The 12163-nt window shown below is 41.7% G+C and overlaps 1 protein-coding gene across 1 annotated transcript in view; it reads left to right on the top strand.

Annotated features, from left to right (window-relative positions):
- The window catches only part of LOC113077843 (NACHT, LRR and PYD domains-containing protein 3-like), a 54895-nt gene extending 51800 nt beyond the window's left edge, over positions 1–3095 (top strand). Inside the window, exons 9-11 of the mRNA XM_026250113.1 lie at positions 883–1053; positions 1972–2150; positions 2389–3095. Of these exons, the coding sequence (XP_026105898.1) occupies positions 883–1053; positions 1972–2150; positions 2389–2390 (352 nt within the window). The 3' untranslated portion in view covers positions 2391–3095. The remainder of the gene's footprint in view (positions 1–882; positions 1054–1971; positions 2151–2388) is intronic.
- Positions 3096–12163: the final 9068 nt, after the last annotated feature.

Genomic DNA, 12163 nt, shown 5'->3' with positions numbered 1-12163 from the left:
TGCCATTGGCTCTACGCACCTGCAGTACTAAGAACTTTTTTTCTGTTTGGAGCGCTACATATTTTTTCTAGTTTCACATAAATCTAAATATATAATGTAAAAAAACGTATTTAGTAGGGAACAAATAAAAGTGTAGCACTAAATCTGGTAAAATGTTGCATGTTGCTATTTGTATTGTTGTAAAGTCCATTCATGAACAACAATATATTTATATTTAAACACATGCTATAAAATGAAAAGACATTTCTTTTAAATGTATAGTGCATTATGCATATAGACAACAACATATGATGGAAAGGACAGAACAAATACATTGCAGCACGAAGCACTTACAGAATGATGCACTTGAAGCAGTCGATGTACGCAGCACTTCACATTAAACAGTTCAGAGCACAAAGAGAAGAGATACTGATGTGTCGTGTATTATATCTGTGCAACAGTTGATTTTCTTTTAACAGATTTTAATTTCAGTTACTGTGCAGCTTAAAAACATTTATAGTCTTTTCTTCTCCCATGTTTTGTTCTAACAGACATCCGGTATCAAGTAACATGATTTAGAAACAACAATAAACTCCAGCAAGATAAAGTTATTTTATGCAAAACCATAGACATTTATCTACAAATCAAGTCAGATTTGGACAGGCCCTGTCTGACCGATACCTGATCCAGCAGAAAATGGCAGTATGAGTATCGAAATTGTTAATTCTCTACTGTATACAATGTTAAAAATGTTAAAGTATTTCTATAACAGGGGTCTTTAAATACTGCATGTTAAATTTAGATGTCTTATGATCATGTTTTGTGTTTGACCTCAATTAATAATGGATTCCCAGCTAAACTGATCTGATCTGAGACTGAAGAGTGTGTCATTGTTCTCTACAGGTTGAGTGATTGTGGTGTCACAGATGAAGGTTGTTCTGCTCTGACTTCAGCTCTGAGATCAAACCCCTCACACCTGAGAGTACTGGATCTGTCGAGGAATAAACTAAGAGATTCAGTGAAGCTGCTTTCTGATGTACTACAGGATCCTCAGTGTAAACTGGAGATACTGGGGTAAGATCATACTGTGGTAAGATCTCTTAGATAGTCACATGTCTTTGTCTTCAGTAAACCATCATTTAATGTAAATTCAGCAATTTTCAGTAAACAAAATATATTTCAGCAAAATTTACTCTGTTCATATAACTCATTTCCATTACATCACATGCTTTGCTTATGATAGTTTGATCAATAATGAACTTTCAGATAACATGTAAAAGAGTAATCCAGAGTCTCTGTGACTTACTGCAGGATGAATATCTCAGAGGTTTAGAGTTGAACAGACAAGAGTCTGAATGTGTTTAGTTTTAACTCAGTATTACAGTGATCAATGACTGAATGAAAGTTATAATCACTTCAGTGTTCAGCATTATCATTGATAAAAGATCCTCAATACCTGTAAAACCACAAGCAGTATTTTTATTTTATATATTTATTTGCTGCTCTATCAGCAGGTTCATGTTCCTCTTATATCAGGGAGAGGTAAACTCGGTCCTGGAGAGACACAGTCCTGCAGAGTTTAGCTCCAACCCCAATTAAACACAGCTGAACACAGGGCCGGATCATGACACGGAGCGATTTAAAGTCCTTCTCGGTGTAAATCATGTTCCGGGGAGAGCAGTATTTCGTCTGGGCAGATGTCCTCCTGTAGGTGTTTATTAGAGGAGCAGGTGACTGTTTCTCCAGACAGATCTGTCCTTATATCACTATGAAACAATATCTCACATTCAGCTCTGTGTGTCTGTTCAGTCCTGAAGCACATGACAGTTTCAAACAGCAGCATTGAGCATCAACATGCAGAAATCTCATTCTGTCAGCAGCAGTATGTGACAATGCTTGTCATTATATCTCCTCTCCTGCTCTGAGACCAGAGTCAGTAACAAACTACACACACTTCAACTACAATTAACACTGTGTCATTGTTCTCTACAGGTTGAGTGATTGTGGCGTCACAGATAAAGGTTGTGCTGCTCTGGCTTCAGCTCTGAGATCAAACCCCTCACACCTGAGAGAACTGAATCTGTTTGGAAATAAACTAGAATATTCTAGTAAGAAGTTACTCTCTGATCTGAAGATGGATCCACATTATAAACTGGAGACATTATCCTGTTGTGAGTGTTTGTTTATTTAAGTTTTGTTTATTTTCTGTGATGTGACTTATTTTGAATAAATGAATATTTTAATGTCTTACAGTGTCTCTAGGTGATAGTAGTTGTTGATCATTTACTGTTATTAATCTCTGGCTGTAAAATGAATATACTGTGTGTTTTCTGAGCTGGATCTGCTGATGTGATGTGACAGCAGTAATGTCTCAGGCTCATATGTGTCTGTCTGTGTGTTTTATTGTAGGACTCTCAGTGTTTAGACGTCAGTTCAGTTTCCTCAGGATCAGCTGATGGTGAATAAGGAGCCGCTTCAGAGTCACACAATCAACACAGACTGTGTGATGGGGACACAAGAATTTAGAGATGTTCATTTTCCTGACCGACTCCTAACACTCGTTATCTAATTATTGACTGTTGACAAAATTAGAATGTTACATTAGATTTAAATTAAATTGGAATTAATGTTTATGTGACCCATTGAAAGTGGACCCTTAACAGTTTCTATTAATGTATTATTATTATCTGTATGACCAAAACTCATTTTCACTGTAAGAAGGAAAACAAAAAATCCAGTGATTGCACACGGATCTCATGGGAAACATTTGTATTCCTGCAGAATGAGATGTTAATAAGTTTCTCTTTAAATACTTTTTTTCTAGATTTTTATGTTGTTTATAACAAATAGTTGTATAGCTGCTTATATTTTCGGCTTTGTATTTTACTCTGTTCTGAACATCATAAAATGTAAAGGATTCGCAAATGATTTTTTTTTTTCTCTCAACACAATTTTGACTGATATGTGTACAGCAGAATTTTTTTTTTAAGCTTTGTGGAGGAAAAAAAAGTTTTTAATCTTTATAAGTAGCTTTATGTAAAACATGGTCATTGGTGACTTTGACTAAATTCAGATTGCTGTTAGAACATGTATTGCAAATTAATAAATCAAGAGATGTTTAGAGCTCAGTCTATCTTTCACCTCAGATGCACTTCTGTAAATCTTACAGTTAATCAAAGTCTTTGAAGCTCATTGTTAAAGCCCAAAACCATTCCAAGGCTCGTGAATTCAAAAGGACATAGGCCGAACATATAAAAAATAATCAGAACCCCTGATGTGAATTTCAAGACGTCTCGATTTAATTAAATTAACAGAATTCAAATCAAACATTCACAAATAATATTTATAAGAAAGAAAACAATCTAATGGATAAGAAAATCAGTTCACGGGTAGGGAAGCTAAGAAAACAGTCCATTAACTACACCTGTTCTCGGAATAAAGTTCTTACCTGACTACAGAAGTAAAAATAAAAACAGGTGATTACTCTGTACATCTGCTTCCCTCGCTCAGTTCTTACTAAATAACAAACGTGAACTAATAAATAAATACAAACACTACCCGCAACTGAGAAGTAAACGATACACCAAATATCAAAACACAAATTTATACGTTAAACCTAAGCTTAAAATAAAACAAACAAAACCGCCTCCAAGAGGGGATGGGAGATGCTGGAGAATGGGAAGTGGAACGAGAGAGAGAGAGAGAGAGAGAGAGAGAGACGCAATTGCCATCTCGGAGCCTTTTATCCGGTATCCCCGATGACATCACAAAATTCTCGCGTAAGAATCCTCCTACAACGCCACCTACGGACTCAAAAATAAATCACACAGATACACACAACACCCTCACCCTTAAAGGTACTGTAGGGAAACTTTTGTAAAAAAATTTTTTTTTACATATTTATTAAACCTGTCATTATGTCCTGACAGTAGAATATGAAACAGATAATCTGTGAAAAAATCAAGCTCCTCTGGCTCCTCCCAGTGTCCTATTGCCATTTGCAGAAACTCCATCGCTCCCGGTAAAAAATAACCAATCAGAGCTGCGGTCCGTAACTTTGTTTGGGTTCAAAATGTAGGAAAATGAACATAATAAGCGAGTACACCATGAATCCATTTTCCAAACCGTGTTTTTAGCTTGTCCTGAATCACTAGGGTACACCCAGGGCCGGATTAACCATACGGGCAACTGGGCAATTGCCCAGGGGCCCAAGACCTCTAAAGGGCCCAGGGCAGCAAGGGCACGAGCAAAATACTGTATCTGGTAATCTCCCGCTTTTTATTAAACAAACTGTCAACACGGGCTTTTGCGCTGCACAGAAGAGACGCTGCGCTGCCTATGACTTTGAACATGAGTTGAGAGTGGTTGAGAGTCAGTCTCATGCGGACTGACCAATGAAGAGAGGGCCTCAAGTTAAGAAAAATTCCAACGCATCAGACGTTGGTTGTTGTTTCTCATTCGGGCCAGGAAGACTAATGGGTTATGATCTGTGTAAATAATCAACGGATACGAAACAGAGCCCACATAGACATCGAAATGTTGTAGAGTAAGAACGAGAGCTAATGCCTCCTTCTCAAAGGTCGAGTAACGTTGCTGATGTTTATTAAATTTTCGTGAAAAATAGCAAACGGAATGCTCAACACTAGTCTGATCTCGTTTGAGAAGTACAGCTCCAGCACCTGTGTCACTTGCGTCAAAAGCAAGCAAGAACGGAGAGGAGAAATCAGGAGCAAGAATAATGGGAGAATTGATCAGAAGCGCTTTGATCTTTTCAAAACTCATTTGACATAGTTCTGTCCATTTAAATGGTACTTTTGGACTGAGGAGGTCAGTTAAGGGAAAGGCGACAACGGAAAATTTTACACAAAAATTGAGTAATAGCCTCTACCTTAGACTCGAAAGGCCGAACTTGACCGCCCCCAACAATCTTTCCCAGATAAGTCACCGTAGCTCGTCCGAACTCGCATTTCGCTAGATTGATTGTAAGATTAGCGTCAGACAGACGACTGAAAAGAACATGAAGTTGTTTAACATGTTCTGACCAGGATGCACTTTAAATAACCAAGTCATCCAGATATGCTTCAATGTTGTGCATACCGTCAATAACACGATTTACTAACCGCTGAAAAGTCGCCGGTGCCTTTCGTAGACCAAAAGCCATTACAGTTTAATGCAGTAAATGATCTCGTGTTACAAACGCAGAGATTTCTTTGGCGCGATCTGACAGAAGCGCCTGCCAGTAACCTTTCAAAAGATCGATTTTGGTGACGAAAGCAGCATTTCCAACACGATCCACACAATCCTCCATACGAGGCAGTGGGTAACTATTTGGTTTCGTGACAGAGTTAACGTGTCGAAAGTCGGTACAAAAACGAAACAAGCCGTCAGACTTTTTAACCAACAAACAAGGTGAGCTCCAAGGGCTAAAACTTGGCTCAGCGATGTTATTTTCAAGCATGAAGGTAACTTCTTTTTTCAACTGAGCTCGCTTCTCAGGATTCTCCCTATATGCATGCTGTTTCATTGAATCGCCAACATCAATATCATGTTCTACCAGCGAATTACGAGAAGGAACGTCAGAGAACAGATTACCATATGTCTGAATTACATTGATCACGTCAGAGCGTTCGATAACAGTCAAGTGAAAAAGAAACGATTCAAGATTTTGAATTATCTCTGAATTTCTCAACCTTCCCGCCACCAACTCTGTAGAAGGAAAATCAACATCATCCTCCAGTGTGTTCAGCACAGCGGCACTATCAGAGGTATCGGAGAACAATAGACAGGGCAAAGGTTCAGCACTGGACAGCACCCCATCAGCAGGTAGATCAGCACTGGACAGCGCCTGCTTTTTAACCAACGGAGAATCTGTTGGTGAGACGATTAACACAAAACGGGTTTTCATTCGGTGTAGTGACATCTTCAAATTTTCTTTGGCTAACTCACATGAACGATGCAGTTTCAAACATAATCAAGAACATTGTTTGTTCTCAGATCATTAGTCCAATGATCTTTAATCAGCTTTAGTGGGCCACGAACATTATGACCAGAGCCATATAGAGAGAGAGTTGCGACAACTGCATTGACTCCAATGGAACGTAAGTTATGACTATAACTATGGATCTATGAGACCGAACGATGACCGTCACCACGGTCTTATCTTGAATGACGCCATTCCTCCGCCTATCCTCGAGACCAAATATCAACAATGTCAGGTGACTGACCTTAGGGGTTGGCTATATAACATCCAGGTGAACCAACCACTTCCTCTTGCCTGGAACGCCCCAGTTCATCGCGAGTGACAAGGGATGGTGACGGTCATCGTTCGGTCTCATAGATCCATAGTTATAGTCATAATTTAAGATCTATTTCGACCTCACTCAGACCGTCACCACGGTCTTACCTTGGATGACTTATACCCCCAGAGTCACGAGGGACTAGCATGTTTTCCTTCCCCTGTTTATTTAGCCGCAGATAAAACCGCAGACCCAAAAGGATTTGGCTTTGCCACATTAATCCTATAAAACCTCGTAAACGTGCACAAGCTGCTCCAAGAGGCTGCGGCAAAGATGTTCGATAGTGCTACCCCCTTCAGTGCCGCCCAGGAAGTGGCCATGCTCCTGGTAGAGTGAGCAACCAGACCACCAGGGATAGGTAGATTTTGGCTGACATAAGCTTGTGAAATGGTATCCACTATCCAATGAGATAACCGTTGCTTAGACACAGGTTTGCCTGCACACTTCTTGTCAAAACATACAAATAGTTGTGTGTGTGACTGTCGTAGTTGATGAGTTTGCTCAATATATGTGTGCAATGCCCTAACAGGACATAGAGAACAATGATCCAGCTCTTCACCTGAACAAAGGGGATCTGGACGGAAAGCATCAAGCTCAATTACGTGATTTATTGTGCTAGGCTTAAGGACCTTGGGCAAGAATGATGGGTTTGGCCAGAGAAAAACCCCTGTTTTTACTGCCTTCCATCTCAAGCAGTCTTCACTGACTGATAAAGCGTGCAACTCACCAACTCTCTTGGCTGAACATATCGCCAGTAGGAAAACTGTTTTCCATGTCAAGAACTTGAGATCTGCTTGCTCCAAAGGTTCAAAAGGTGCTTTGGCCAGTGACTGTAAGACAATAGAAAGGTCCCAAGCAGGTGATCTCATAATTCTCCCTGGTCGCAAGCGTTTTGCACCCTTAAGAAATTGAGACACCAAAGGGTGTTTGCCAATATTTGCACCATCCACTGACACATGGAAGTGTGAGATGGCTGCAATGTAGACTTTTATGGTATTAACTGATTTCCCAGAATCAATCAATGTTTGAAGAAAACGAAGAACCAAACTGGTGTCACACTTGGCCGGATCTAGTTGTCGGTCATGACACCATGTTGAGAATATTCGCCACTTGCTAAAATAGTTACTCCACGTAGACGGTGCCTTAGAACTATTTATTGTCCTTAATACAGCTTCATCTAAGCCTTCAGAGAGGGACTGAGCAAGGGCCATACCCATAGTTGAAGTGTCTCTGGACTGAGATCTGCTCTCTGTGGTAACTGCCAAGGGTAACCTTGGACCAAACGTACAAGGGTCGGAAACCAAAGTTTCTTTGGCCAACGTGGGGCCACAAGTAAAATCTTGTGACGGCCCAAAGCTACCCTGTTGAGCACAAGGTGGATCAAGGGTAGGGGTGGAAAAGCGTACAACAATTCTTACGGCCATTCTTGAGATAGTGCATCGATCCCTAAAGGGCCTCCCTGGCTGTTCAGGGAATACCATAGATCGCAATGAGTTGTCTCCGTGGTCGCAAACAAATCGACCTTCGCCATACCGAAACGCCTCCATATCAATCTCACCACTTCGGGATGGAGGCGCCACTCTCCCGGGAGTGGTCCAGTTCGTGACAGCAGGTCTGCCGCTCTGTTCGCCACTCCCGGTATGTATACTGCTCTGAGTGATGAGAGCTTTGGAAATGCCCAAGAAAGTAGCTCCTGTGTCACTTGGAGACACCGCGCTGATCTGGTACCACCCTGGTGATTGATGTGGTACACTGCCGACATGTTGTCTGTTCTCACTAAAACATGTTTGTTCTGTAACAACGGGAGAAAAACCCTCAGGGAGAGATGGACTGCCCTGATTTCCAGCACGTTGATGTGCTCTGTGGTCCAGGGGAATTTCCAGTGTCCCCTGATGGACCTGCCTTCCCAAACTGCTCCCCACCCTGTTAGAGAGGCATCTGTCGTTATCACAGACCGCCTCGCTGGGATGTTGCCTAGAGGAACCCCTTGTGACGGTAACGACTTCCAAGGGTGTAACATTTGGACACACCTTCGTGTAACCTTTATCCTTACATGTCTGTGTAATTTGGGATGCAAGTGAAAGCTGTTCAACCAACGTTGTAGTGGACGGGCTTTGAGAAGGCCGAGTGGGACCACAGCTGCTGCTGCTGCAATCATGCCCAAAATCGCTGAAACTGAATTAACTTCACCTTCTTGTTCAGATGGAATGATTGAGTTAGACTGATCAACTGTACCACTCTCTGGGGTGATAAAGTTGCCGTCATCAGTTGGGAATCTAGCGAAATTCCTACAAACACGGTCTGTTGTCTGGGACTTAGATTGCTCTTTTCCCAGTTCACTTTGAACCCGAGAGACTGGACATGTTGGAGCACCACTTCTGTGTCTCTCATGGCTTGACTGCGTGAAGGAGCACAAATTAGCCAGTCGTCCAGGTATGACAGAATCTTCAAACCTGCACACTGAAGGGGACGAAGGGCTGCTGACACGACCCTGGTGAAGACCCTTGGAGACAGAGACAGGCCAAATGGAAGGACCCTGAACTGATAAACCCGATCTTGAAAGGCAAAGCGAAGAAACGGGCAGTGATCCTGACAGATGGGTATGTGGAAATAGGCATCCTTCAAGTCTATGGAAGTGAACCATTCTCCCAGTTCTATGGATTCCAGAATTTGTGCTGTAGTCAGCATTTTGAAGGGCAATACCTTTATGAATTCGTTCAGCTTTCGTAAGTCTAGAATGGGTCGAAGTCCCCCGTCTTTCTTTGGCACTAGGAAATACTTTGAATAGAACCCAGTGAGCTGTTTGCTGGTGTCTATCTGTACAATCGCCTTTTTCTGAAGTAAAACTGTGATCTCTTTGGCCAAAATTTGTGCCTGGACTGGGTCTCTAACTATGGTCATATGATCGCCTGAAAAAGTAGGAGGGCGCCGCCGGAACTGTATCCTGTATCCTGTCTTGATGGTATCTAGAACCCAGGGATCTGATGTTACCTTCTCCCAACTGTCCAGGCGCAGTTGGGAGCATTCTCCGACGACACAGAGACCGCTATGCCTGGCCTCCCCGGGGTTTGAAACCCCTGGAAGGACGCCTCTTAAGTGGTCCTCCCCTGACTGGATTATGGGCCTGGTCGGTCTGGGGAGCCTGATAAAAAGGTCTGGTTCCTCGATCATGGGACTGGTAATCCCTAGACCGTCTTCTGTCATACCCCCAAGTTTCTGAACGAGGAAAGTGTGGGGGCTGAAAAGAATGAGCAGCCCTATGGCCACATTTGGTAGGGCCAGCAAATGTTTGCTGAACTGACTCCCTTCTGCGTCTTGCGTGATCAGCAGTATCCAGTAAAGCCTGTGCATCAGTGTGAAATATCCGTCCTGGAACCACTGGCATATTAGTCAGATCCTTCCTGATTGCGTCAGGTAAAGATGTTTGAGCCAACCAGATTTGTCTTCTGGCTAAAATTGCAGACGACATAGATGCCCCTATGTCCCTGGTAAGCTGTGAGTGTGTGATGAGTGCTGTGTCAATCAAGCTCATCACATCACGCTCTTCCTTATTAACAACCTTTCTTAACGCAGCCAAAACTATTGCTAGAGCATTTCCTGAACGGGCTGCCCGAGTAGCTGCGTTATATGCCTGGCTCATTAACCGGTCTGTCTTTTGGCACTCCTTACCGGGACAACGAGGATTGTCAGTAACCTTATCAGGTCCCAAAGCGGTTAAAGCTGTGATCTCTCGCTCCACTGATGGCATGTTCCCCATACCACTCTCAGCGGGGTAATCCAACTTAACAAACCGTCTACATCCTGCATTAAACTGGGGTGCCGCTTTTGGATTATTCCAGGCTTTCCTCAACATCTGGGAATAATCCTCAGCTACAGGGATTGACACAGTAGGCTGTGCAGGGGAAATACTCGCCCATACACCTTGTGTGGGGGCTGGAGCTGTAGCTTCTTCCTGTGCATTAAGGCCCAGGATCCTTGCTGCACTTAAAATGCGCGAAAGAACATCAGAATGCAGGCTTCCTTCTGAAACCTCAGACCTGGATTCCTCTCCCTCGTTTTCATCTGCATTCTCCTCACTACCATAAAGGGAGTTATTTGCATGCAGTGAGACGGTATCCGTATAATCATCCCTCTCTTTCTGACGTCATGTCAACTCATCCCCAGCCCGGAGTGCAGATGGCTGTGTGCTTACTGAAGAATTACGTGTTTCAAGCTTACCAGCTAAGTCACGTAATGCTGCTAAGATTTGCAACTGAGTGTCATCCTTGGGATCTTGGACTACTGTGGCTTTCTTCATTTTATCTGGAGGCATGTCAGGACCTGAAGACCTGATGAAATCATCTGGCCTCTTACGTTTATGAGAGGAACTACTGGGAATAATTTCTTTATTACCACCAGTTAACAGTTTAGCTCTTTGCACTCTTTCCCGCAAAGATAGCTCCATCGCAGCTGCACAGGGATCCTCAATATCATCTAGTACATGTTGCATACCCAAACAGGAGGGACATTCGCGATGCCCATCTCTTGGGTGTATGCTAGTTTGGCAAAAACGACACCTTGAGTGACTCATGACAACAAGTCCGAGGTCAGGTCACTCATATAATGATAGTGCATGAAAAGGGAAAATAAACTGTAATGAATCACAGTATTTAACTAATTCTGGAAGTTGAACTGCGAGACTCCAAAATAACTCAGCATTTAGTTGAAAAAAACAAGCAAAAATGCCATTAACAAATAGATTGTGATGAATCACTAGATCATTAATCAAATTGAACACTTCCTTAATCCACAAAAAAAAAAAATATATATATGTCTGGTATTAGTTAAACACAATTAACCAGGTACAATTTAATATAAAGATTGTGACGAATCACTCTTCATACTCATCATTCAGAATACGTCTGCGAACAGAACTCCTTAGAAAATTATATATCCATCATTCTACGTGCACACACGCAGTAAATGGAAAAGAAAACTCTCGTCTGCTGCGAACAGCTGACCTGAGAACCATCAATAAATGCCTGAAAACAAACAGAGAAAAATAAAGAAATACTCACCGACATGCGTTCCAAAGACACGTCGAAATATTTAAATGAGGAGAAAAACCACTGCAATCCTCAGGGACTTGAAGCACCTGCACAAAACGTGACGGATTGAAACTAATCTCTCCTGTAATCAAAAACAATGCGCTCGACCGCGTCGGTCTCAGATGAGGCGAGAAAGGCAAGAGGAAGTGGTTGGTTCACCTGGATGTTATATAGCCAACCCCTAAGGTCAGTCACCTGACATTGTTGATATTTGGTCTCGAGGATAGGCGGAGGAATGGCGTCATTCAAGATAAGACCGTGGTGACGGTCTGAGTGAGGTCGAAATAGATCGCTTTTTTTACAGCAATGGCGGCTCGTGGAGCCTCTAAAAAGTTCCCGGATGTAGCAGCAAACTGATTCCGCGCCATAGAGATGCAGCAGAACAAACAGTTTGGTACGCACTTTTAAAAGGTAAGATGTTTTAATAATACGATTGTATATTATTAGTACATCTAAATAACAATAAACTGTAAGTTAAATCCTTCTAGTAGATTATTACTCATTAAATGAGTAGATTTAAGGGATGTTATCTGATAACTAACAGATTAGGCTAGGATTGTAGCTGAATAAAGTTAGTAACGAACCCCCTATTAATTGTAAAATCTGTTCTCTTAATTCAGTTTCATCCATCGTGTTTGGAATTAGAGAAAATAAGTCTAAACATATATATATATATATATATATATATATATATATATATATATATATATATATATATATATATATATATATATATATATATATATATATTTATTTATTTATTTATTTATGTATTTTTTGCAGGGTGGGGAAAGTTAGCTA

Source organism: Carassius auratus, unplaced genomic scaffold (genome assembly GCF_003368295.1).
Source record: "Carassius auratus strain Wakin unplaced genomic scaffold, ASM336829v1 scaf_tig00023288, whole genome shotgun sequence".
Classification (NCBI taxonomy): domain Eukaryota; kingdom Metazoa; phylum Chordata; class Actinopteri; order Cypriniformes; family Cyprinidae; genus Carassius; species Carassius auratus.
Note: the sequence above shows the minus strand (reverse complement) of the source record. Positions and strands in the feature narration are given on the sequence as shown.